Source organism: Protomyctophum parallelum (assembly GCF_964188405.1).
Source record: "Protomyctophum parallelum genome assembly, chromosome: 8".
NCBI lineage: Eukaryota > Metazoa > Chordata > Actinopteri > Myctophiformes > Myctophidae > Protomyctophum > Protomyctophum parallelum.
The window spans coordinates 43,053,490-43,079,268 of NC_139703.1; the positions used below are offsets into that span (position 1 = coordinate 43,053,490).

At 43.5% G+C, this 25,779-nt stretch overlaps 1 protein-coding gene across 4 annotated transcripts in view; it reads left to right on the plus strand.

Moving 5' to 3' along the window:
* The first annotated feature begins 11,371 nt into the window (after nucleotides 1-11,371).
* The window catches only part of sox13 (SRY-box transcription factor 13), a 36,439-nt gene continuing 22,031 nt past the window's right edge, over nucleotides 11,372-25,779 (plus strand). For 2 of the 4 annotated variants that reach the window (XM_083772148.1, XM_083772149.1), the window contains exons 1-2: nucleotides 11,372-11,623; nucleotides 15,928-15,997. In XM_083772148.1, the coding sequence (XP_083628274.1) occupies nucleotides 15,951-15,997 (47 nt within the window). In that variant the 5' untranslated portion in view covers nucleotides 11,372-11,623; nucleotides 15,928-15,950. Of the gene's footprint in view, nucleotides 11,624-13,332; nucleotides 13,404-15,927; nucleotides 15,998-25,779 lie in introns of all 4 variants that reach the window. The other 2 variants (XM_083772147.1, XM_083772146.1) reach the window with 2 other exon arrangements.

Genomic DNA, 25,779 nt, shown 5'->3' on the forward strand with positions numbered 1-25,779 from the left:
TGCTTGCGTGTGTGTGTGTGTGTGTGCGTGTGTGCGTGCGTGCGTGCGTGCGTGCGTGATGGCGTGCATGCGAAATGTTATTTATGTCCATATGATCCCATTGTGTCTTGTAACCTGTGGCTTCCATGCATTGCATGAGTAATGTCAGCATCAACAAGTGACAGATTTTATTGAACACACTCTGAGAACTTTACTGGGGGATTTCCAGATTGGTCACATCATTTGAGAGAGAGAGAGAGAGAGAAACTGTTTTCAACAAGTTCATACTTTTTTCTATAAAACAATCCATTCAATAGCCATCGCCTTGGACTTGCTCATGCAGCCCTTATCTTGTTTTAACAGGACCGCTGAGATGCACAATACATTTATTTTCCCTCCAATTAACACCGTGAATAATATGCAGGTCCGATAAGGGCTTTTTGTTTGAACCGCTGTTTGTGAAAACTAGGAAACGTGGAGGCATTTTTCATTGTGAGGTTGTTTGGCTGTGGCGCTGGGGATCTGATGAACACGCTGGCCAGTGCTGCTCCCGAGGTGGAGGGGTCAGAAAGCAGAGGGACTAGGGGGCGGGGCTGCGGGGGCATGGGGTGGCTTGCAGCTTTCAGGAAAAAGGTGCATGCACTAAACAATGCACTGCCCATGGCCAAGGCATTAACCATTGGAACAAACCAGTAGCCATATATTACAGTTATCTGCATTGTTAGATTGCGGATACAAGCGGCCAAAATGAGTTTTCTCCAGCCACGTGTGGCTGGCATCTCCAGCCAGACGTGTGGCTGGCATCTCCCTTAAGCTGCATTCAGACCTGAATATATATAATTATATATTCGCCCTCGGTTCGACCCGTTTGTACCGCACCAGGTCGTGCGACTCGCGCCGCGCCAGTTCGCGCAATTCTCATCTTTGCATTGACTTTGTATGTAATCATGCCGCTCTAACCATCCAAGTCTGAACGCACCTTTAGAGATAGGGTGAGAATTTCAGTCACACGGGAGAGACTCGGAATTGGCTTGGAGTTAAGGAGCTAGCTTAGGTGGTTCGGGCATCTGGTTAGGATGCCTCGAGCGTCTCCCTAGGGAGGTCCTCGATGCACGTCTCGCTGGAAGAGGACCCCGGGGCAGACCAAGGACGAGTTGGAGGGTTTATATCTCTAATATCTGCCGCTACCACCTCGGGATCCCAGAGAATGAAGTTACTAATGTTGCTCAGGAGAGGGAAGTCTGGAGCTCTTTGGTGGAGTTGTTGCCCCCGTGACCCGACTACGGATAAGCGGTTGAAGATTGATGGATGGATGCGCTGTTAGAACAGTAGTTGTACTGTAGGTGACCTTGAAGGTGGAAAGCTCAGGTTGAGCCCAGAGTTCCATCGGCTCACTTCCATTCCCCCCTAACGTCTGCAATGCATGCAACAGACAGCATGATTTATTTTTGGGGTTTTTTGTGCCTTTATTGACAGGAAATGCAGAGAGATGGGGAGTGACTCTCAGCAAAAGTCGTCGGGATTGGGATTCGAACCCTCAACATTCTGCCAGGGCCTAGGTGCCTGGACCACTACGCCAGCTGCCCGGGCCAGACAGCATCATTCTGACTGTACTGATTTGTGAGAGAGATATATGGAAGGAAAAGACAGAGACAGATTGTGACACTTACCCCTTCTCAAGGGACAGCTTCCAGATATCCTACCAAGCCAATCAGGAACAGTGAGGAGGATGGGTGGAGGGTGGGAGGGATTCAGAGATAAATGACATGGGAGCTGGAGACCGTAGCTATGGGCCTCAAGCCGACAGCCTGGCTGGAGGCTGGACAGGGGCAATGCATGCAGGAGACTTCACACAGATGACCTGGAGGCAGTACAGTGGCCCAACGTAACTGGAGGACAGACAGGAGGACAGGAGGATGGCCAGACATGCCCAGCCACTCAGTAAGATGAACAGGAGGACAACCAGATGGGTGGAGCCTCACTGGAGACTGGCACCATAATCACCCTGGAGGATGACCAGAAGGCAGGATAGATGGGCAGAACAACTTTGGAAATCACCGGCTGGGTTGCCAAGTCTGCTTATTTCCCGGAAGTTGGAAGTTTGGTTTTTGGAAGAGTCGGAAGGTTTCTTTCCCCGAGTTGCGAGTTGTGGTTTTTTGGGCTTGTTTTAAAAATTCGTGGCTTGTTTTGAAAATTGAACAAGCCAACATTTCTTTAATGTATATACTATAAATACTCATTGGTTTGGGGGAGTGTGAATCACATTGAGTGACAGAATCGGTCTGGGACTTATTAAGCCCTGGCTAAAGTATGTGTGTAATAGTATAATAAATGACCAAAACGTTAATTATTACATATATATTTATAATGATAAATGCATGAAATCGTTTTATGATTATATGGCCATATTATTGAGCTTGTCTTCGCCTGTTTTTCGAGGGGAGATTTGGCTTATTTCTCTCGCAAAAGTTGGCATGTTTTTGTCTTTTTTTCGGATGTGGGTTGGCTTATTTCTCTTGGCAACACTGGTCACCGGCCTTTACAGCAGATCTGCTCTGGAGGCCTGCTCTGAAGGCCTGTGACGGGCTGTGACGCCACGTGGGTCAATACATCATCATCGAGTAGAGAGCTACTCGAACGCACACTGTTTCTTTGGGAACTCTATATTCTAGATAACATTACTGTCCTCAATCATTTTGTCTTGTTTATCTCAGTGTGAGACTTTGTGGTTTAACCATGTCTACAAAACAGATTAAAAAAAATCAGTCAGGGCTTGTACACTGAAATGGCAAACCATTGTTGCAGATGTTTGAATCCACTCCATAATGAAGTTCACCATTATGCCAAACATGGCTTGTCCTCAGCAATTTACGGTGAATTCCACGGTGTTGGATGTGACTGTCAAGTACAACATCGACTCGGATGTTGTCCACAACAGTATACTTGACAATTACAGTTAAGTAGTAAAAATAGCTAGTTTGGGTCCCAGGGAGACATCACATTTCTCGAGTTAAAAAGTTTGGGAAGCACTGTGTACCTGTATAAACATTCAGAACACTATAGGAAATGTGTTTATGTTTGGAAGCACAAGAGTAACAGCCATAAAAGGCAAGTGCAGTCAATATCACACAATCCACAGTCTTGCCGGTTGGATTTGCTATGTTTGAAACGGACATAGGCAGGCAGGCAGGCAAGCAGGCAGGCAGGCAGGCAGGCAGGCAGACAGACAGAGATCTCTATGTATGGGCATGAAAGAGACAGACGGGTACAACGGGTACTCTGACAATGGGTACAATGGGTATTGCATAACCGGAGGGGCATGCCTTCAGCTTAATAACATTTGTAACCGCCTCGAGAGACGTAACATGTGACCAATAGCATGAAACAAAATATGGTTAGTCAAAGTTTCCATTCAACAGATGATGATATTTCTTATGCATTTTAATTAAATGACAACTTGGGTTGGCTTGGGTTGAAGCATGCGCGTGTGCAGAGACCATTGAGTTACAGTGGCTCAACAATGCCAACAAAGGTCCCTGTTTCTGCACAGTCTGTAATTCACTTATATGGCAGTGCTTCTTTCCCCTCCCAGCCGCTTGTCTCAGGACAATGAAACACAAGGGCATGTTTCACATTACCAGAATCAAGAGCTGCGTGGAATAAAACGAGCCTTCTGTGATGTTTGAGACTGAGAGGGAATTATTTCATCTCATAGAACTATTTTATCTTGCTTCCTGTTTTTATCTTTCCGTGAAACTGACACCTGCTCACACACAAGACACAAAAGCAGGTGAATACACGTACCGTGCGCACACACACACACACACACACACACACACACACACACACACACACACACACACACACACACACACACACACACACACACACACACACACACACACACACACACACACACATATACACACACACACACACACACACACACACACACACACACACACACACACACACACACACACACACACACACACACACACACACACACACACACACACACTGGAAGTGGATCCAAATAAAGTGCCTAAATATGGTGAACAAAAGATATGCAGGGGAGCGAAAGGAGAAGCGGAACAAAAAACAAACAAGTAATGAAATTATAACAATACAGAGAGAGGGAGAGGTAAAGAGAGAGAGAAAGAGAGAGAGAGAGAAAGAGAGAGAGAGCAAGAGAGTGAGTAGGGTGCGGGTGCCACAATGGCAAGGAACAATCGTGCCGCGTCAATGGAAAAAGAGAGGTGGGGGTGGGGGTGGGGGTATCTGGACAATAGAAGCGATGACAGGAGCACAATGGCTGCAGTGTTTTCAATTAGACATTATCTCATAGACAGAGTGGCAGGTCTCATTGTGTGAGGGGGGCTATTTCAGGGCTGCCTTTGTGTGGGGCACTGCCCCCCCCCCCCCCCCCTCGCCTCCTCTCCTCCCCTCAACTACCTCTACCCCCTCGCCCCCGCAGAGGGCCCGTTCCCTCTTGTGTGTGTATATTTGTGCGTGCATGTGTTCGTGCATGTGTGTGCGATGTGGATGTGCATGAGTGTGTGCCTATGGAAAGAGAGCAGGCCTTTTATGTGGCCTGCTATTTGCTTTCCATCAGTCCAGGGCAGATTGTGGGTGGCTACTAGAGGGTGGACGCCAGCCACTCGGAGAGATGGGATGAAAACACGAGGGTGGGTGGAAGGTGAGGAGCATGGGGGATGGGGTAGTAGGCGTAGCCAACAGGGCCTCTACCTGCTTTGACCCATGGCCACCTCGCTCCACATCTCGGTGGCCCAGACGGCCATCGACTTCTAGTTTGTCACACTGAGATCAGCACAGCCTCATGCTTTCAAGAGAATTTCTGTTGAACATAGTGCATAAAGCTATCGGTTCAATCAGGTTATTGTGGTCTATCTGTAGTTATGTACAGAGAAGTGTTTGTGATCTGGGGCTCGCACGCTTTCAGCTCGACGTGTTGCGTTGTTTTGCCGCTTTCGGCGGATGAGGGCTTGGAAAATGGCAGGGGTGGGGTGTTGCAGTCCAGGCCGCTTCTCAGAAATAATGCGAAAACTTCTCTTATCGGACACAGGCATCTATAACACTTACGTTTGTAGTATGCATGTTGATGTGTGCACACAACGGCAGTTTTGACAGTTGTCATTTGGATTCTCACCTTATTTCTTCTATGCGGTTGCCCCATGTCAGGGTGTATGCACTGTGTACTGGCTCCTTACTTGTTGGTAAAGACACATTGGTTATCTAAATGCACACATCGGCAGATCTGCGCCTTATCACTCTCATAATTGTGTCAGCTAAGCAGAATAATCTGCATGAGGTTTTTTTCCACTGTTGGTTTTTATCTTGACTGTGATGGGCTCTTCCTTTGGTGTGCATGCTCGATTCCATATCTCTCTTGGGTTCGTGACATAAGTGACATTGTTACCACTCATGGTTATTTAAAAGAAAACGTTTTTAAAAAAGTTAAAAATAAAACATACAAAAAACCCCAAACATAAATAAATATATTCTGAACATGGTTAATTATTATTTTAGAACAAAAATCTAAATATTCAATAACCATTCAGAATCACTCGATTATTTTTATTAAGCTATACGTTTACTTCTACAAGGACTTACAGGAAGTACAAAGGAATATAGTTTTGCTCAAATATGAAGATAATCAAATCAAAAAACACTATAATATATAGAATAAACAATAGACAAACAAATAGACATATTCAATGTGAAAATAACTTTCACAATTTTTATTTTGTCAACGGTGGATCCGTTTACGGCATGTCTGATAACACAAACCAAAGACACTTTAATAAATATTAATTTATCCATAATCTAACTGTCAAGAAAGTGCCAAAGTCAAACTGGTGGATAACTATAATTACGATGGTGCACTTACTGCCCAAGACCAGAGCTTTCAGGCACATACAGTACTTTAGTGAACTTCCCCGCTTGAAGCATGCTGCTTGCTCCTCTTGCAATGAAGTTGGCTTGTCTGGTGAAGCTGCTTTTTGCAATGGTCCTCTCTTTTTTGAGCTGCTTGACCGACTTCCCCAGGACATCTTCTGCGATCTTGACTTCCTCTGCATCAACACAAACATCTTATCTCTGGATCTGAAGCCGTTTATTATCAGGTCCAGGCTGCTTGCAACTGTCAAATTGTTGGTTTACAACTGTCAAGTCCTAACAACTCAACTCAATCAACATTTATTTTCAAACCTTTTGTTTGCTGATCGGTTGGCTTCATTTGTTGACTGATCTAAAGGTTGTAAACCTTTGAAGACAGAGAAACAAAGGTTATTTTACAACAAATTATAGTATATTTTAAACGACTCAAATAACAAACTCAAAAGACATTAAATGATTAAAGTCAACATTGTTATGCTTTATTTATTTATTTTTACAATGACTGTATTCTGTTGGTTTAATCTGAACTTGACCCTGATTATGTCTGCAAAAAAAGAAAAAGAAAATGTTCCCTTCTAGCGGGGCAGTAATGAGTTTGAACTGAACTGAACTGAAAGGGCTATCTCATGCTGGAATTAAACCTTGTGACCTTATCATATGAATAAAGATCCTTATTTGCAGTCATAAGATAGTATGACTGCAAATGTCATAGTGAGAGTGATTGTTCATATAAGGCTATACACAACCATGTACCGCTATTGGCAACATATTCACTAAGACAATCTTCATTGTTTCTGTTGTTGTTTTTAATAAAACCCTGACTGCTATTTGCATACTGGTATCTGCTCTACAAATCTGATCATGGAGAAGGCCAATTTTGCACATGCTGTATGTATACAGGCCAGGGCTATATCTTGCGCCACCCCTTAACCCTTATCCCAAAACCTTTTTGCCAATTTGCCATTTTTTACTATTTTTGAAAACCTTTTAAAATAGTTCAAATAGCTGATCTACAAGCTCACAATGCCTCGATATTTAAAAAGGTTTTTCAAAATAGTAAAAAATGGCAAATAAGTTTAGGGATAACGGTGGCGCAAGATGGAGCCCAAACATGTATGTATACTCTCATGCAGTGACCTGTGTGATCTGCAAACATGTTTAAAATATTGTCCTTAGCCCAGGTGAGAATTATTTTTAGCAGGAAGAAACTGTGTATTGAGGTACTGCAAACTTTCAATTTCATACATATTTTAACTTTCATTGTATTAATTTGTGTTATGTCTTGTATTCTTATTTTGTTTTATGTTGGGACATAGAATGCCAATGAGAGCTTGCTGTGTAAAAGAGTGTGTTAACGAAGACGTGTTTGTAAGTGAAAGAATGAGAGAGACAGAATGAGAGGGGGAGCGGGGTAAGAGAGAGAGAGACTAACAGTGAGGAGAGTACTAAAGACAAAGTGACAGATACCGTGCGAGATACAGAGACCAAGAAAAACAGAGTAATAGAGATTGAGAATATGTTCGAGAGAGGGAGAGAGATGGAAACAGACAGAGGGGTTGTGGTTGTGGAAAAAGACAAGGAGGTATAGGAGATCGAGAAAAGGAAAGAGAGTTTGAGTGGGACAGGGAGTCAAAGGGATGACAGAGACTGAGAGAGAGACAGAGAGAAAAGGGTCAGAAAGAAAGTGGAGTGGCAGGCAGGGTGAGTCAGATGGTTGGAGTGTGCAGTGGGCCCCAGCAGATAGACATCTAATGGGCGAGGGGGAGAGAGAAAGCAACCGAGTGCTCTGATTCCAATCTGCACCACCAGGAACTGACAACCTCAGAAGAGAGGCGCACAGGAACTGAGTGTGGGTAATTGACTTCAGTTGCGGTTTCCTTAGTTAAGATATTATGTGTATAGGTGAGGCTGCTGATGCATGGCAAAAGAAATAGACCACAACTGCCACTGCTGCCAGAGGAGGTATCATTGCTGTAGTGCCCATGATTCATGAATGCCAGGACTGGGCCCACGCTAAAACAACTATATTGGCTAGTGGCCTCCCCATGAGCCACACAAACTTCACATTGTACAATGACATGGTGGTTGTAGCCTGTGGTCACCCCGACAACACCAAGCTAATGCTGAGCAGTGATGCAGAATATATGCATACTTGACCGTGTTGACCGCTGTAAATATTATTGAGTGGTGCAACCACTCCTATAGACAGCTATGTGTGTCCCTGGCTGGCTGGCTGTGTCCCTGGCTGTGTCCGAGCACGAAAATAGAGTTTTCAACAACAGTTTTTCAACAACACACACACACACACACACACACACACACACACACACACACACACACACACACCTGTATATATACTTGAGGGTGTGACAGTACAGTACAGTAGAGGTCCCCTGGGGACCCCCACACGGTAACTGTCATTTCTCAACCATATCGGACATGGTGCGGCTTGCCGGAACCGGGCCGGCACCCTGGGTGTGTTCCTGTGGGTCTGGAACTTCAGGAGCCCCCCCGGGGACCCCCACACGGAGTTGCACCACTCACTTTACACAGGTGGGATTTTTTTATTTACAGTGACACACAGTCGTAAGTCAGTTGTATGATGAAGTGGAAATTAGTCTTGAGTCAGTGAGTGCACCTAAGCCCAGTGCTATCAAATAAACAGACCAAACTGACTTGGCACAGCTCAGTATGGCTTGGCTTTGGCTTCATCAATGCAGACAAAGGTGCATGACCTGAAAGGCAGCCGAGGGAATAAAGGTAGCCGATTCTGAGGCGTGCAGGTTTGTTTTGTTTGTGTGTGTGTGTGTGTGTGTGTGTGTGTGTGTGTGACTGTACATGTGCGTCTGCCACTGTGAGGCTGAAAAGATGAAGTGTAGAGACCGGAAGAAAGGAGAATGAGCTGAAAAACAGAAGAAAAAGGGAAAGGCTATAGAGAGAGAGAGAGAGAGAGAGAGAGAGAGAGAGAGAGAGAGAGAGAGGAAAATAACATTCGAATGAAAGGCAGAAGACAGAAGAAAGTACAAAAAAGATAAGTAAAAAGGAATGGCTAAAAAAGGGGAGTGTGAGAGGGACAGAGAGAGGGAGAGGAGAAAAAAGAAAAGAGAGGAAGAGAGAGAGAGAAAAGAAAAGGGGAGTGAAAAGGAGAAGTAGAGAGAAGGGTTTTGTAATCCCGGAACAGTGGTGTTGTGCCGTCTCCATGGTGACAGGCACAAAGGCCCGTGGTTGGCCATTGATGGCTAATTGTACTCTTCACAGCTCTTTTGTTAATTGTTGTCTGCCCAGCTCCCACTTCCTGCTGGGCCGCAGCACAAAGCCACGAACAGGGGGGATTAGAAATGGCACATCAGCTCCCAGTCCTCTCTCTCTCTCTCTCTCTCTTTCCCTGTCTCCCTTGCTATGACTCTTTTCCCGCAGAGCACTGCTTCTCTTTATCTTCACCTCCCAATGACAGTATAGCCTACTATGACTTCGCTTGTTTCCCTTCTCTAGATTGAGCTATAGTTCTTTTACTCCCATGCTACTGCTCCCCCTCTCTCTCCCTCCCTCCCTCTCTCTCTCCCCCTCTCTCTCTCTCTCTCTCTTTCTCTCTCTATCTTCAGACTATAGTTCAGCTGGGAATTTTCTCTTTCATCATCTTGTTCATTTTCTTTTTGTGCTTGCTACATTATAAAGTGGAGAAGATATGTAAAAAGTAAAAACACAACAGTGTGCGGGTTTTCAAGATTGTTATTGTAACAATACAGTACAATATTTAGTATATTATATATTGTACAATATATAGTATATTATTTATACTATATATTGTACTGTATTGTTAGTTTACAAATATGGAACATATAGCCTAATATGAAGTTATTCACACTAAGTTTACCTACCTTTGTTACTACAGGGAAAACATACACATTTTTTTAGGGCTATGCTTTTGTGTTTGTGTGAATAATATAGCGATGATTTCATTGGCTGAGCATGGAATTGAGATGATTTGATTGGCTGAGCAAAGTACGGAGGATAGAAAGTGAGGGCAGAAAAGTGAGGACGCAAATTGCGATTGGCCAGAATGACAGAAAAGTGAGGACGCCAATTGTGATTGGCCGTAAAGTGATGATGTATGATGATAAGAGCTCCCCTCACTTCACATGAGTGTGATTTTTGTTTGCCCTTTTTTGCTCTCTTTATTTGCTGTTTTCTTGTTTGATGTTTGATGTTATCTATGCTCCTGCATTGTCTGAAGGAAGCCAAACAAAAATAAATTTTACTCTTATGTACCTGTACAAAAGATGTAACAATAAAGTACAACCTTGAACCAAGTAGCCTTTTTGGTCCTGTCTCAACATTGTAATAGTAGTAAAACAATAACAAAGACATTATAAATAATTAGTAGCAATAATAATAATAATAACAACCAGTAAGACGCCTGAGGGCGAGAAGCGACCTTGAATGCACGCATCCGCATGGGTAACAGCAGACTGCTGGGCGAGAGCTGGCGCTTTGGCATGGGGAATCAGATCAACATATAGAATTAATTCTGTACTGGCCATATATGGAGCGTGTCTTGAGTGTACAGGGTTTGATGAGGTCAGATCAACATATGGAGATCTAAGGGTGGCAGCAGGGGCAGTGTCTTGAGTGTACAGGGTTTGATGAGGCCCAGGTAGGGCCGGGCCTTAATTTTCGGGCCTGTTGAGAACTCTAGTTTCCGCCGGCTGCTGGGCGCGGCTACACTAATAACTTTGGGGCAGGCCCGTCTAGAGTTTAAATGGACAGGTATCAGGTATCAGTCAAAAGGGAGACATCGAAGAGGAAGGATGGATGGCGAAGGATCAACATATGGAATGTCATGAAGGTCAGATCCATGTATGGCGATCTATCTGACTGACTGACGGGAAATGCACAATTTCATAGTAAATAATAATAATAATAAAGGATAATAGCCTAATAATAATAATAATAACATTTCACTAGTACCTGCATGAGTCAGTGAGACTGACACATACAACCAATCCTTGACCTTATAAATTCTTCTTGAATAGCAAAAAGAGAATAATGCAGGTGCATTCATTGGTCATCATAGCATAGGGCTAATTGTGTGTGTGTGTGTGTGTGTGTGTGTGTGTGTGTGTGTGTGTGTGTGTGTGTGTGTGTGTGTGTGTGTGTGTGTGTGTGTGTGTATGTGTATGTGTGTGCGTGCGCACGTGCGCGCGTGCCTGTGTGAAGTAGATCAACTTATTGACAGTGTAACAATCGAAGAAGACGAAGCGCTCGTCTCTGGGGCAAAATAGGTATTGGCAAGTTGTGGCCCGTCCAGTGAGCCAGGCAGAGTCAAGACCACTGTGTGTTTGTGTGTGTGTGCGTGCGTGCGTGTTGTGTGACTCATGGTGTGACTGCGAAAAGGAGTCCTCTCCCTTTAAGTGGGAGGTGAGCGCCAGGGAGTGTGAATGCTGGAAACAAAACACCAGAAAGTCATCGGGAGAGAGAGAGGAGCGGCGACCGAGAGGAGGTTACCCCAACAACACACACACAGCCCAGCGCAGGACACAAGTAGTAAATAACACGCTTCTTCAGCCCTTTTCCCTGGCTGTCATCACCACAAGACAGAAGCCGAACGATCCGCTGAACTGCGAGCTCATCTGTTCTGCCTCAAACCGCCGTGCTTTGCATGCGGTGAGCTATTAGCGGCGAGACGGGACGGAAGTTTTGGAGCGCCCGGGGCGCACCAGGAGTGGTGAGTAGATGGATGTGCAGCGACACAGACACTATGCACTTTTATTAGTAGCCTAAATTGCATTCACGCGCGTTCAGACTCAACCCCGTTGAAACTATTATATGTACGTGAGTAAAGTATACGAAGTCTGAACACTGATGACTTTTCTGCAAAACAAAACAAAAAAATGCCCCATAAAAAAGTTCACATTCTGGCCATGTCATTATTAAATTATTTTCTACCAGGAAAATATGAAGTATAGATGTGTTTTTTACTTTTTTTCATTATATCTTAGCAGCAACTATGATGATATTATTTGCATGGCAGGCAGCTCCAAGCCTCCAACAATTAACTGCAAGAGAGAGAGATGATGATGTCAGTCCTGCAGATGCAAATGAGTGTGTATAATCAACTTCCCTAAGAATAGACACAAGTGTTAACGTTCGCGAATGGGGTTTCCACACTCTTCTAAACACTGACTAAAGTTGTCTATGCACAGCTTCCTTGTCAAATGTCTAAAACGTTTAGAAGTGACTGTGAGACAGGAGAGGGAAGAATTTTTTTTTATACTTTTTTCTTTTAGATAGCTTACTTACATTGCAACGTTGATCTGGCTGATTGACAACCAACAGATGACGATGCGGAGACAATGCATGTGCCATAGAGAAGTCAGCAGGCATTGTCAAACAGTGGGGGAGTTATATTGAACGGCAAATTTCTGGATTTTGACACCGCGTGCGCGTGAGTGTGTGTGTGTGAGCGTGCGTGTGTTCTGTGTGTCTTTACAGTGACTGGCTGCATACAAAGCTGTCCTCAGTGGGGAGTCCCTGACCTTTCTCTCTGTCAATCTCTTTTCTTTCCCAACCCGCTTTTATTCCTGTCTCCCCCTCTTTTTGTTACATCCCTTCTTTCTTTCTTTCTTTCTTTCTTTCTTTCTCTCTTTCTTTCTTTCTTCCTTTCATTCATTTGGTGTGTCTTTGTTGGGTAGCTGAGAGGACATGGGATGCTAAAATTGGCCCTATTAATGGGTGTCAGAACTGTGAGTGCACACGTGCACAGTTGTGAACTGTATTGTACGTTTTGTCAGGGCCACACACACACACACACACACACACACACACACACACACACACACACACACACACACACACGATGGGCATCATTAATGGAAAATGTATACTTTGACAACCCGTGTCAAAAGTAATAAATGGGGGTATAAATCAGGCTGCTCCCTTATCTGATTAGTGGGCGATGTTCCCGTGTGGAGTCAGTGTGGGCCTCTCGCAGCGACAAGGACCAGAGCAACATAGGGAAGCCTATATGATGACTTCCATGTGTCCACCTGTCCTTGTCTCCATTCTGCCACAATGATCCACACTGCTCACATGACTTCTGTCCAGTCTCACATGGTCTGACTGACCCTTCATCACTCATTCATACACATCATGACACATGCACACCTACACCTGCATGGAAGGCTATGTCTGTGTGTGTATATAATCTCAAGGAGTGGCTTGACGTTTTAACCTCTCTCAACCCCCCCCCCCCCCCATCTCTTTCTCTCTATCTTCTCTGGAGCTTTGTCTTCCTAGGTGAATGGGTTCATCGAGGGGGAGAGGTGACCTGCAGGGTTCTCTCTCTCGCTCTCTCTCTCTCTCTTTGTCTCTGTCTCCCCTTCTGTTTTCTCACTCCTTCTTTCTGTCATCCTGTCCTGCTTTCTTCTTGTTCAGGTGCACCAGGAGCCGTAGTGACAGTTGAAATGCCACATTGTTCTCTTGCCGTCATACCTCAGTGGGGCTTTGTGAGTGTTATCAGTCTTACGTTTTACCCCTTTGCTTTCTAATTTGTACGCGTGTGCAATTGAGCATGTGTATTGACAGCTGTGTGTGTGTGTGTGTGTTTGAATGTGTTGTAGATGTGCATGTGTCAGGGTTTATTGGCAGGTGTGTGTGTGTGTGTGTGTGTGTGTGTGTGTGTGTGTGTGTGTGTGTGTGTGTGTGTGTGTGTGTGTGTGTGTGTGTGTGTGTGTGTGTGTGTGTGTGTGTGTGTGTGTGTGTGTGTGTGTGGTGCACAGTTTCCTATACATCAGACATGTCCATAAGGGCAGGACAAAGCTTTTCTTCTCTCCCCCTGACCTCCTATATAGCTCTGGACATTGTTCTCATTATCCTATTGAACCGAGACTCCACAGACACAAACCACAATGGACAATTGTGTGTGTGCGTGCACGTGCGCGCATGTGTGCACATGTTTTCGTATGTTCCTCCAGCCCTCCTTTAGCTTAGCTTAGTGTATGCGTGTGCGTGTATGTGTGTGTGTGTGTGTGTGTGTCATAGTGTGTGTAATCACACAATACATCATATTGTGTGTAATCACACAATATGATAACATTTCTTTCTTTGGTGTCCACCCTGAAACCAAAAATCCAGGACTCTTTACTGGAAAACATAGTTTTGTTACTGACATTGACAACACACAACTGTTGGCAGCCTTGCTTTTATTGTTTTGGCACAGTCTAGTTCTTACAAGGTCTATACAACTCTGTGTAACTTTCTCTCGTTTCTTTTAGTGTGTGCTTTGTCCTTTGTTTTGTTTTTCTTTAGGACATTCAATTCAATTGTTGCTCACTCAAAACACTTCATTTGACATCAGCAACCAAGGCTGTGTGTCCTGTTGTTTGAACATACATACTCCTAGTTGTTGAAAACCTCACAAGAATGTAGGGTCATATGCTTTAAGTGTGGCCTACTTTACACTTTTCTCTTTGCACTGTATGGGAGATCCTGTTGTCCCTTTACTGTGTTGCATCAGCACACACAGTGACAGTATTAGTGTTTAATATTAGTTGTTAATAGCGTAGCCGCTGTGTCACAGAGAGCTGATTCACAGAGAGCACTCACTCTGTAAATAAAATGCCCTCAACTACTGAGCACTTCTAAAGGAACTTATTCTGTCTCAGGTGTGGTTGTGAGTGTGACACACTTTATATTTTGTCCTTCACAAGAGAGACCTATCCCTTCTTACTGATGAGATGGAAGAATTTCAGATATAGAGGTGATTGTTAAATGTGTTGGAAGATGCAAGGTGAGAATGAGATGCTAAGTAGTGTGTACTTGTGTACTGCATCTTCTGTTTTGGAACGTTGAGATTTCAATGGTTTGTCTAATTGTGCTTGGCCTAGCCGTGTGTACTTCATATTGTGCCGCTGTTGTAGTCCTATGACCTTCCTATTCTTGGCCTGCAGTAAGCAATGAAAATTGCTCAGAGATCAATAAAGATGTAATCGTATCATAAGTTTTAAATGATCTGTAACGTAGTTGTCTGTAATTGAGAACTACCACCCTGCCATCTTTTCATAATTTCTCTTCATGGCACTTTTGACCCAGTGTTTCACCCGTTACGTTGTGGAAGGAGAATTACTGTTAAATTGGAAGAAATGTTTTGTCAACGCAAATGTAGACCGCCATGCACGCACACTATCTCTTTCCTTGTGGGCGGGGGTGACAAAATGGGGGTGACAAAGTGGAGGTCTAATAATGCTGATGGGCCGTCCTCTGAGAGATACAAGCAGAAAGAGAACACAGGAGAAAGACAACATCTAGACTCATTGAACGCAGAGGACAAAGTCAAATACACAGTCCTGTAAGCATCTCTGCACATTTTAAGGTAAGAGACCTGCTTACTCAGAGCTTGGCCAGTGCCACCTCTTGCTTGTTAAAACTGATTCAATAGCATCATTGGTGTTGAGTTGATTGATCACTCAGACTAGATATTCGTACTCTTTCCATGTGAAATATGCTAAATCCATTGCGTTTATCTCAATAGCATCTGATGCAAAATGAAAATGATTTCAACCCTGATATAATTTAAAGATAGAGGCAATTAGGCAAATATGTTCTATTATTTATTTTCAATGTAATGGTTCGGTCATATTGGAAGCAGAGACTAAATAACAATTTAAATACTTTCTTTGCTATAATGGTTTTAGATAGTATGATTATGAATTTGCACCCAGGGATACATACAGAGCACCAATCCTCAGTGTTTTGCGCTGCGTCAGCCTATTTATCAAGGCCTGTGAATCAGTCTGAACAAGAAGGAACTCAAGTGTCTCTGAACTGCACTGCCTCACTTATGACAATAGTGAGCGGGTTCTGGGCCCTTTGTAAAGCACGTATGTATGTATGGACTTTTCTGTACTTTCTGTGATTTCTATACTGTGTGTGTGTGTGTGTGTGTGTGTGTGTGTGTGTGTGTGTGTGTGTGTGTGTGTGTGTGTGTGTGTGTGTGTGTGTGTGTGTGTGTGTGTGTGTGTGTGTGAAAAGCAGGCGTGCAAGCGCACAAAGAGATGGTGCGCCCGCGCCGTGACAGAGTACAAGCTCATACAGGACCAAGGTGTGTTTCATTAAATACAGTTAAAGGTGAATCTTTTGTTGGGGAGAATGAGTTGTCTGCATATTCTATTGTTTGCGTAAAATCGCTCCGACAGTGGAATTTAACCTTTTTAAGTCTATGTCCATTCCCACGCGGGTTCTCATCACAGAAAATACACCACTAATTCTTCTGGCTCATAGAAGCGGTTCATAAGATAAGCTAAAACATTAATGATCCCCCATGGAAAATGTGTTTATTACAGCAGACCGTTGCAGGATATGGCTAAATTATACCGGTAGTCCATTGTATGACACTGTTGCGCACTGAACGCAGCCGATCTGCAAGCTCACAACGCATCAAATCTGCTGTTTTCGACTTCTATACCATCGAAATACACGAAGACTCAAAATCAATTAAAAAAAGGCTAAATAATAACTTATTAATTAATTGTCCCAACTCAAAACATTCAAAATGCATAATATGGGATTAAAAAGTAGATTATCTGCAGTTTCTGCTATCTCAATCTGTGCAGTTCCAAAATGAATGTACAGGTTGTGCAAAGTAGCACAAATATTGTGGGGTGGGGAGTGGCGTTACAACGTACTACCATGTAACATGACTGTTGTTCATTGGCTCACTGAAAGCCCAGCCCATACCTACCGTATATTTAAACACTGCCCAAATGTTGCCATTTCATGACTGATGAAGACCATAAGTTCGAAACGTTAGTCTCTCTTGAGTCTCTTTTTTTGTATTAGCACCTAATAAAAAAGGCTTTAAATGTCCGTGCTGCTCCAGTGTCCTCTCCTTCTAGCACAAATACTATTTTACTCTATTATAGTTACAAAGTACTTACAGAATAGTACACAATACACAGTATATTATGTCCAGAGATGCAGCATATGGACATGGTAATTGTGTAACAGTGTATGTATTGTATACGTTATGCTGTGTATACAGCATTGCAAATGTGCCAAATTGGTATAGTAATAATCCAAGATTATGTACAAGTGAATATTTGCAGAATAAAGGATTAATATGCAAATTGACTATATGTACATAGATTTGACCATTTCAGATTTTACACCACACGCTACTATGATAATACATTTGCTTTCCTTTAAATAAGCTACATTTATTTATAACCACGAGGGAAGATATGGGAAGACAGAGAGGCAGAAAGACAGATGTTTTTTGTTTTGTTCGACTCAATCCAAGGCATTTATCTGTTGCCATGCTCTGTCCAGTGAATTTGTTTATTTTCCTACAGATCGAGATAATTCACAACCGTTCTATTGATGCATCAACTCCGTTCGCACAAATAAAATACTAGTTTCCTGGTTAATTTACATGCTTTTTCCAAGCAAACAACACAGCACTGTTTTCATTGGTACCCTTTAACTCAATTCTTCATCACAAGACTTCCCTTATTAGACCTGTGTGTGTCTGTGTGTGTGTGTGCGTGTGCTCGCGCTAGCAAACGTACGTGCATTTGTGGTCAGTCACTTGCAAATGACCAGAGAGACCATTTGTTTACGCCGCAGCAGTCCTGTGGCATGATTTGCATTTCTTTTGAAAATCTGTGAAATCTAAAGCGACAGAAGAAGCATTATGTGTCCACTTTGTAAAAGCTGGTTGTTTGCTTTACAACTTTGGTAACAATATTTAACGTAATAGTGGAGGGAATAGAAAACAAGCCTCCACACTACAGTAACTTGAACTATGAGATGTTACAAACCAAGCCATTCGATACGATTGGGCATTTCATAATTTCTTTTTACTTGATGCATATATCAGCGTTGAATAACTCAAACTTTGAAGCAAAGAAAATTAGGAACATGCACACTGAACTGAACTTTAGGATTAGAATGACTTTACATACAAATGCTATATTCCTTGTGACACATCTTCTATTGATTTGGAGAAATAGAGGGCTTCAACATAGTTGAGGACACCTCCAGAGGAAGAACTAATTGGAAAATTAAAACTGTTTCCATTTTTGGCATGTCAAAGATAATAATGATATCCTGTGTGATTATTTCCTGAAAAGTGTGTGCAATGCTATCATGTCTTGCCTGACGGTCCAAGTTATCTCTCCATCACCGTACTCTGTTATCTCCAACACCTCTATTTAAATGATGAGGCCTAATGTAAATGATCCAGGGGTTAAATGTTAAGAATGCAAGCTTTGCACTTTTCTCATCTATGCCAGCTTGGATGTGCCTCTCCCACATATTGAAAATCAGCCTGAGATGCTAAACGCGATTATCGGTTATCGCTGGGAAGGATTTCACACTCTTCCCATCGTCAGGCGACTTCATTTAAAGTAAAACCTTTTATTACATAACTCAAATTGATCTACATCAGGGGTGGTCAACTTTGACGATGGAGAGGGCCACTATATTTCCACACTCACTCCAGAGGGCCACATTGCATATTTCTATCGTAGCAAAAATAGCCGATCTACAAGCTCAAAACGCGTCACACTGCGACGTGTTTTGAGCTTGTAGATCAGCTATTCTTGCTATATTTGAATTCAAATCCTGAATATATTTTTTTACCTATTTTTTAATTGGAATCCTGGAAAGTAAGCTTTTTATTTAGTTTCAAATACATTTAGGTATAGTTAGTTATTCAGTCTTTTTTTTTTGTGCTACACCTACATATATAGACTTAAAAGTGTAATTAAAGCAGGTCATGTTTGCATGTTTGGAATTGCAACAGCTGAAATAATATCAGTATTCTGATATTAACCTGTGGGGGCTGCATGTGGCCCCCCGGGCCGCCAGTTGCCCCACCCCTGGTCTACATGGCAGTGGCACGGCCATAAATCGGGGGTGGATCGTATAAATGTATGCGTGGCGTTATCATGTAGCCACTGCCTTGTGTTGGATGACCACTGAAGGGGACACGAGATGTGTCAGTTGCAAACCCTGAAACTTTACTTCCTCTTATTTGCTAATCTGTCCGCGCTTTGGTGTGCTGTTGACAGCCTTTGGCTGCATCTCTGTACTGCATACGCACACAAAGACCTGTCCACTGTTTGGTGCTTTCCACTCGCTTATATTATTTAATCTCAGATGTAATATGATTGTAGATGGATCTTCACCCCTGTAACTTGTGATGCGTCGCATATGTGAGATTTGACTATAGTCTACTATACTGTATCTATATAGTTATAATTGTCATGTTTACTTGCAATTTATCTACATTCGTCCTCATAGGCTACTGCCTAACTGCTTTCATGCATTGGTATAAATAAGAAGTTGTTGTTTGATAATAATACATTCAGTGAATCGACTTAAGGCCTGAATACTCCAGTTTTAGGTGATAAGGTGACCACCTTATCACCACCTTATGGTTAGTAAAAACAGAGAGATGTGTTTAGGTGAGCGATGAAGCGCTTACTACCGTGGCGTGACCTTATCACCAAAAACTGGAGTATGAATAGGCCTTTACAGAATCAGAACGACAAACTTCTCTGAACCAGAAGATCTGGTTGCTTCTCTAAAATTGTCATTTTGTATAAATTCCTTATTCGCACACTTTCATTCCGAATGGGTGAATAGTGGTGGTGGTGGGAATGGTGATTATTTGTATTTTTATTTATTTTATAGATTTGTATTGAGAGCAAGGTGGAAATGACATACATATAGAAACAGAATTTTCTTCAAGTCTTCAAGCACATCGCAACGTGACACGTTGTGAGCTTGTAGAATAGATCCTGTACTTTTGCTGAATGTTTGCCCTGGAATAGAGACGCTAGGTTTCATGTGGTTACCTCTCAAGTTATCAGAGAGAGGTTTTAGATGAGAGATAAGACATCACTGTGTTCTAGCAATGTGCACAGTGGCATTTAAATTTAACCAATTACCGGTAAATGACTAGTCCAACAATTAAAGGAACTGTCAGAAAACAGCCCAAATTGAGCAAATTTGATCTATAAGGCCAATAAATTTAAGAGCCATGTGGAAGAAAGAGAGAAAGGTGCTCTTTGGTACAAATGGCTGACAAAATTAAATGTCAAGACCAGTCACCATGGCAAAGGCATTGTTGCTGCAATGCGTAGATGTATCTTTTTATTCCTACCCTGCATTAGCAATACTATTAAAGAATATAAGAGCCATTTGGAAATACTTCATATACTCAATCTTATTTGAAATGCCACAGAAAAGTAGGGCACTTTGTGATGATGCATTAGGCTCATGGTTATTCCACAATTCTCACATGAAATCCAAAGACGGAAAACCATGGTTAATGGACATGATAATGGACACCAGCGGCTCCATTATCCATGCATGTTGGTTGTATTTACTATTTACGTTGGGAAGATAGTATTCACCCCCCCCCCTCCCCACACACAAATGTAGGCCTATCCTTGAGGCAGTACTCAAAGCTCAAAACATCGCCTTTTTGTAGAAGTAAAGCGTGTTTTACAATTATGATAAATAATAAATTAGTGAACGTTTAGTAGGGGCAGCATCATTTAACACAAGTTTAACACAAGTTGATTATCTTTTCCCATGAAGCTCTCAGAAGGTTCCCCTTCCCTGACTTTTCCTAAATATTCAGTTCAAATCATCTCCTTTGATGGAAATACAATAAAATCAAACAGAGTAGAGTACATCATATTTGGGCTGTTCACAAGATGTGCATGGCACCTCAATGTGACGTCAACACACATGATGTTCTCAGAGTCAGGCCACGTAGGCCTTCATCCTTATTCCTTTCCATGGGAGGCAAGAAGACACTCAGCACAGACTATATGGTTTTTTAGCTTTTTTTTCCATCTGAAAAAAAAAAATCTAAATATGAATTTAGGCATACTTATACCATCTCTGCCTATTCATTTCAAATGGACCTCTGTCACCCTTTCTCCCCCATGGGATTGGACTTCACACCTCCAGACAGCCCATTGTTCAATTTAAAAGACAATGGCTCTACCCTGCTGCATGGGGGGAGAAGGTGTCAACGTGTCTGGAGCTCCAAGTGAGACAGTAGCCAAAAAAAAACATTTTGACCTGAAGTCAGCTTGTGTGGTACCTGGCCTTCCTACAGTCATAGCGAGTGTATTAATACTACTACTATAATGGACCTTGATATGAAAACGGTTGAAGACCACTGCCCTAAGACGAGTGTCATCAGAACACTGGCATGTCTTGTTTTAGAAGTTTACGGTTGGCACTTAGCACCCAGATAGACACATGCCATGAGGATGAGATGTGGTGTCACTGTGTATAGTTCTCTCTGTTCATTGGAACTGATTAAGATATTTAGCAGAGTTCTTTGTAACACAGGCAACTATAGCCGCACGCACGCACGCACGCAGACATACAACACAGACTGTCAATGCTGAGACGAGCAGGCCTTCTTTAGAATCACCTGTTGTGCTCCTTACTGCTCAAATGTGTTTCCATGGAAACGCCTTGGAGCCCTGGCCCCCTCAGTCTATAAGACCCTTGGCAAACATAGACCCCCGACACACACACACACACACACACACACACACACACACACACACAGACAATATTGTGTGAACACGTGTGCACTCTCAAGCAGGAGCTGTGAATGGGGCGAGGATCTAAAGTGTGCCGGGCTGAAGCAGAGAGCACATTGTGCGAGTCTGGCCCCCCTTTGTCTGAGCTCGCCCGAAGGAGCTGGGGATGGGGGGGGGGTCTTTCTGAAGGGAAAAAAGTGGTCTTCATACACATCCTTTCTTCCCCCTCCCTTGTTCTATCTCTTTATTGGGCTATGTGTTTTGTCCTAAGTTCCCCTCCTTCTTCTCCCCGGGCCCCGGCGCTCTGATAAATGCCACAGTAGCCTTTCGCTAGCCGCCACAATGCGCGACCTGTTTGAGAGAGAGAGGGAGAGAGACGGATGATGAGAGAGCCATGAAAAGAAAGAGGCTGCTTTTTAACCTGCGTTTCTGAAAAGCAGGAGAAGAAAGGGCCCGCTACTAAAGCCAGCGTCCTGTTCTCCTCTCTTTTCTCTCCCGGTTCCCTCTTTGTGAAAGGAGCTGTTGTGTCATCAGCCTATTTATACATCTTATTTAGAAAGCCCACTGAAGGGAGGGAGAACATCTGAGAGAGAGAGAGAGAGAGAGAGAGAGAGAGAGAGAGAGAGAGAAAAGAGAGAGAAGAGAGAGAAGAGAGAGCAAGAAACAGAAAGAATAGAATGTAAGGCTTGCCTTGGACGGTGTGTGTGCGTGCGTGCATGCATGCGTGCGTGCGTGCGTGTGCCGCAAACTTTGGAAGGCAATCGTAGCCAATTTAAATGGAATCTGACTGATGCATGTTGATCACATGATTATGTGTGTAGCTTTATAGCCTGTATGTTGCTTTACACCCTGTACATATAACATAAAACTACGTAATGTGACATATCTCTCTTTAACACCCCCCTCCAACCTACTTTCAGTAAATATATGTTTTCTCATGCCAGTAAATCTCAATTGAATTCTATGTGTATGGGTATGGGTAATCGGAACGCTCGCCCCAAAACACACTCACCCCCATATTATTCGACATATTCGTGGACCGCTGGCCCAAAGCGGTTCTTCTATTAGATTTACTGAGGTTACGGTTAGTAATAAGTTTAGGTTTAGTCATAGTTTTACTGAGGTTACGTTTAGGAATAAGGTTAGGTTTATAGGCATAGTTTAAAGTTTTGGATACCTGCTGGTGACCGCCCAGAGGTCGTCGGATTTGACCCCGGGCGAGCGTGTTTGGGGGGCGAGGCCTTCGTGATATCTTCTTGATCACTCAATCGCAGCACGGGAGTTCCCAACACTGCTCTCCATGTGTGGCGAGCAGAACAACAGCCATAGAGAACACTAGCACCTTGCCAATAAGATGTAGCTTCTGGCGTGCTTTTTAGGACTCGCATGCTTTTTAGCACTTGCAGACAAAGACACATGCACTGTTCACAGAAAATGAGAAGAAACAGCATGTGTGTTCCTGATGAGTTTTTGACTATATCGTTGTGCCTCTTTGGTTTGGTGCACCCTTGACATCAAAAGGCCAAGAGAACAGCGGAAGAGAAGAGAAGGAGGGAGGAAGAGACTGAGGGAAGGAGGGAGGAAGAGACTGAAGCTTTTGTACTTCTGTCTCTGAGAGCATATTCTCTAATGAGGCCCAGTCACCAATGCAAGAAACCTTTGTGTGTTTCTGTGCACATGTGTGCATGCATGCATGATAAGTTTCTCATCAATTGTTCCTATAAAAATATGTTCTGAAAGAGACCCAGGCCAGCGCACGCTTCCACGACGCATGCACGCGCGCACACACACACACACACACACACACACACACACACACACACACACAGTGCTGCTACCAGCTGTATTGTATGTGTAAGTGCCAATAAATCGCTTGAACCTTGAACCCTGAAGACGGGTGCACAACAAGGTTACGAGTAGACCATAATAGTCTGTGCTGAGTGTCTTCTTGCCTTCCATGGAAAGGAATAAGGATGAAGGCCTACACGGCCTGACTCTGAGAACATCATGTGTGTTGACGTCACATTGAGGTGCCATGCACATCTTGTGAACAGCCCAAATATTATGTACTCTACTCTCTTGTTTGATTTTATTGTATTTCCATCAAAGGGTCACCCTTTTTGTCCCGGATGGCTAGGGTAGAGGTCCGGGCACCTTGTCCTTGTGTTAGGGTAGAGGTCCAGGCACCTTGTCCTTGTGTTAGGGTAGAGGTCCGGGCACCTTGTCCTTGTGTTGGTAGAGGTCCGGGCACCTTGTCCTTGTGTTGGTAGAGGTCCGGGCACCTTGTCCTTGTGTTGGTAGAGGTCCAGGCACCTTGTCCTTGTGTTGGTAGAGGTCCAGGCACCTTGTCCTTGTGTTAGGGTAGAGGTCCAGGCACCTTGTCCTTGTGTTAGGGTAGAGGTCCGGGCACCTTGTCCTTGTGTTAGCGTAGAGGTCCGGGCACCTTGTCCTTGTGTTGGTAGAGGTCCGGGCACCTTGTCCTTGTGTTAGGGTAGAGGTCCGGGCACCTTGTCCTTGTGTTAGGGTAGAGGTCCGGGCACCTTGTCCTTGTGTTGGTAGAGGTCCGGGCACCTTGTCCTTGTGTTGGTAGAGGTCCAGGCACCTTGTCCTTGTGTTGGTAGAGGTCCAGGCACCTTGTCCTTGTGTTAGGGTAGAGGTCCAGGCACCTTGTCCTTGTGTTAGGGTAGAGGTCCGGGCACCTTGTCCTTGTGTTGGTAGAGGTCCGGGCACCTTGTCCTTGTGTTGGTAGAGGTCCGGGCACCTTGTCCTTGCGGGTTCCATTCTCCCCATCCCTGATTCTCCCCTATTTCCTGTCAGACTACTTTTTACTATCTAATAAAGGCAGAAAAAGAAAACAGACTGACTGACTAAATGGTTATAGCTGCTGTGTGATTGCAGCTGAAGGATATAAGATGTTTTACTGTGAGCTTGTTGCTTGCTCTGATAAACTGTGACCAGGAAATTAATACTGCACTTAATGGCCTACAGGGCACTGATCCATGGATTTGTCTATACTACAGTAGCTGTTTTGTCACAGCTAAACATTTTAACCTAATATTAAATATATATTAAATTGTAGCCGTTTTTAACCCATTCTCTGTACTAGCATCACCAACCAGACCAATGGGGTTCTCAATTTGCTGATTTTGACATTTTTACGCACACAATATTTCAGCTACCCCTCCCCACAGCATAGAATCTGATCTATTTACTATGAAATTATTTACAGTTAAATCTTTTCACCTTCAGAGTTGAGTCAACACTGCCTTTTTCCATGTGTAGTGTACTACACCAAAGCCACACTATGTACTTTCCTATGTCATTGTGTGCGGCATGCAGGTGTCAGGAACTCCTATTCAGGTATAAAGCTGACTTTGTTACAAGGTGCTCGTAAGACAGTGGGCGGGCAGCCACGCTGGATGGATGGCGTTATCATGTCACCATCACACCTGTTGTTGGGGCGAGCGGAGCTACGCTCCATCGTTATTGGTGCTGGCAGTGAGGGTCACCTGCAACAACGTGCTAATTATGCAAATGAGGCCCTCATTTGGTCATGTTTTGAAGAGGCCCTTTTGTCTCAGCCTCTTGAGAGAGATGGTGGGTGGTGACGATGTAGGACAGGTGGTGGTATGGGGGGTATCCATATAACAGACAGTAGAGAAGAACGAGTTAATCCTGACGTAGAACATGACCTGCTGAGGGAGCAACAGTGGACCTACGTACATGGAAGACATTACTCTCAGGTCAGTTCACTGACCATAGGTTCATACAGAGTCCAGTGGAGCTCCGCCACTCAAGCCCTGGGGGTGGATGTCGTAGCCTTAAAGTCTTTTTGACCTGAGATCAGATTCTAAAAATGACTTCTACATCCTGACAGTTTTCTGAAAAAGCTATGTTTCTATGTCAGTCGTTCTTCGATAAAAAAAAAATAGCAGATCATAATGCTAACACCAAAAGGGGTTCCCACCCAAAATGGGTTAAAGTATTTTTGAAGGGTGGGGGGGATAAATACATTTATGCCAATGCCAATCACGTTTCTGTCCATGGCATTTATTTTCTCTTTAAAATGTTGTTAATTGGAGTTAAAGTTAACGCAAATAGTTGTCTTTGCATTGACAGTAAATTCAATGCACTCAATCTACTGTTTTGGCACAAGCTTCATCAGCTCGGGCCAATCCTGTGCAACATCAGATACCCGTTGGTAGTTGGTACATGATGCACGTTGTCAAACATCACTAAGCAGATACTGCTAACTGTGTGAAACACTTCCCTAAACATTTGTTTATACATGGGGCATGCACTTGTC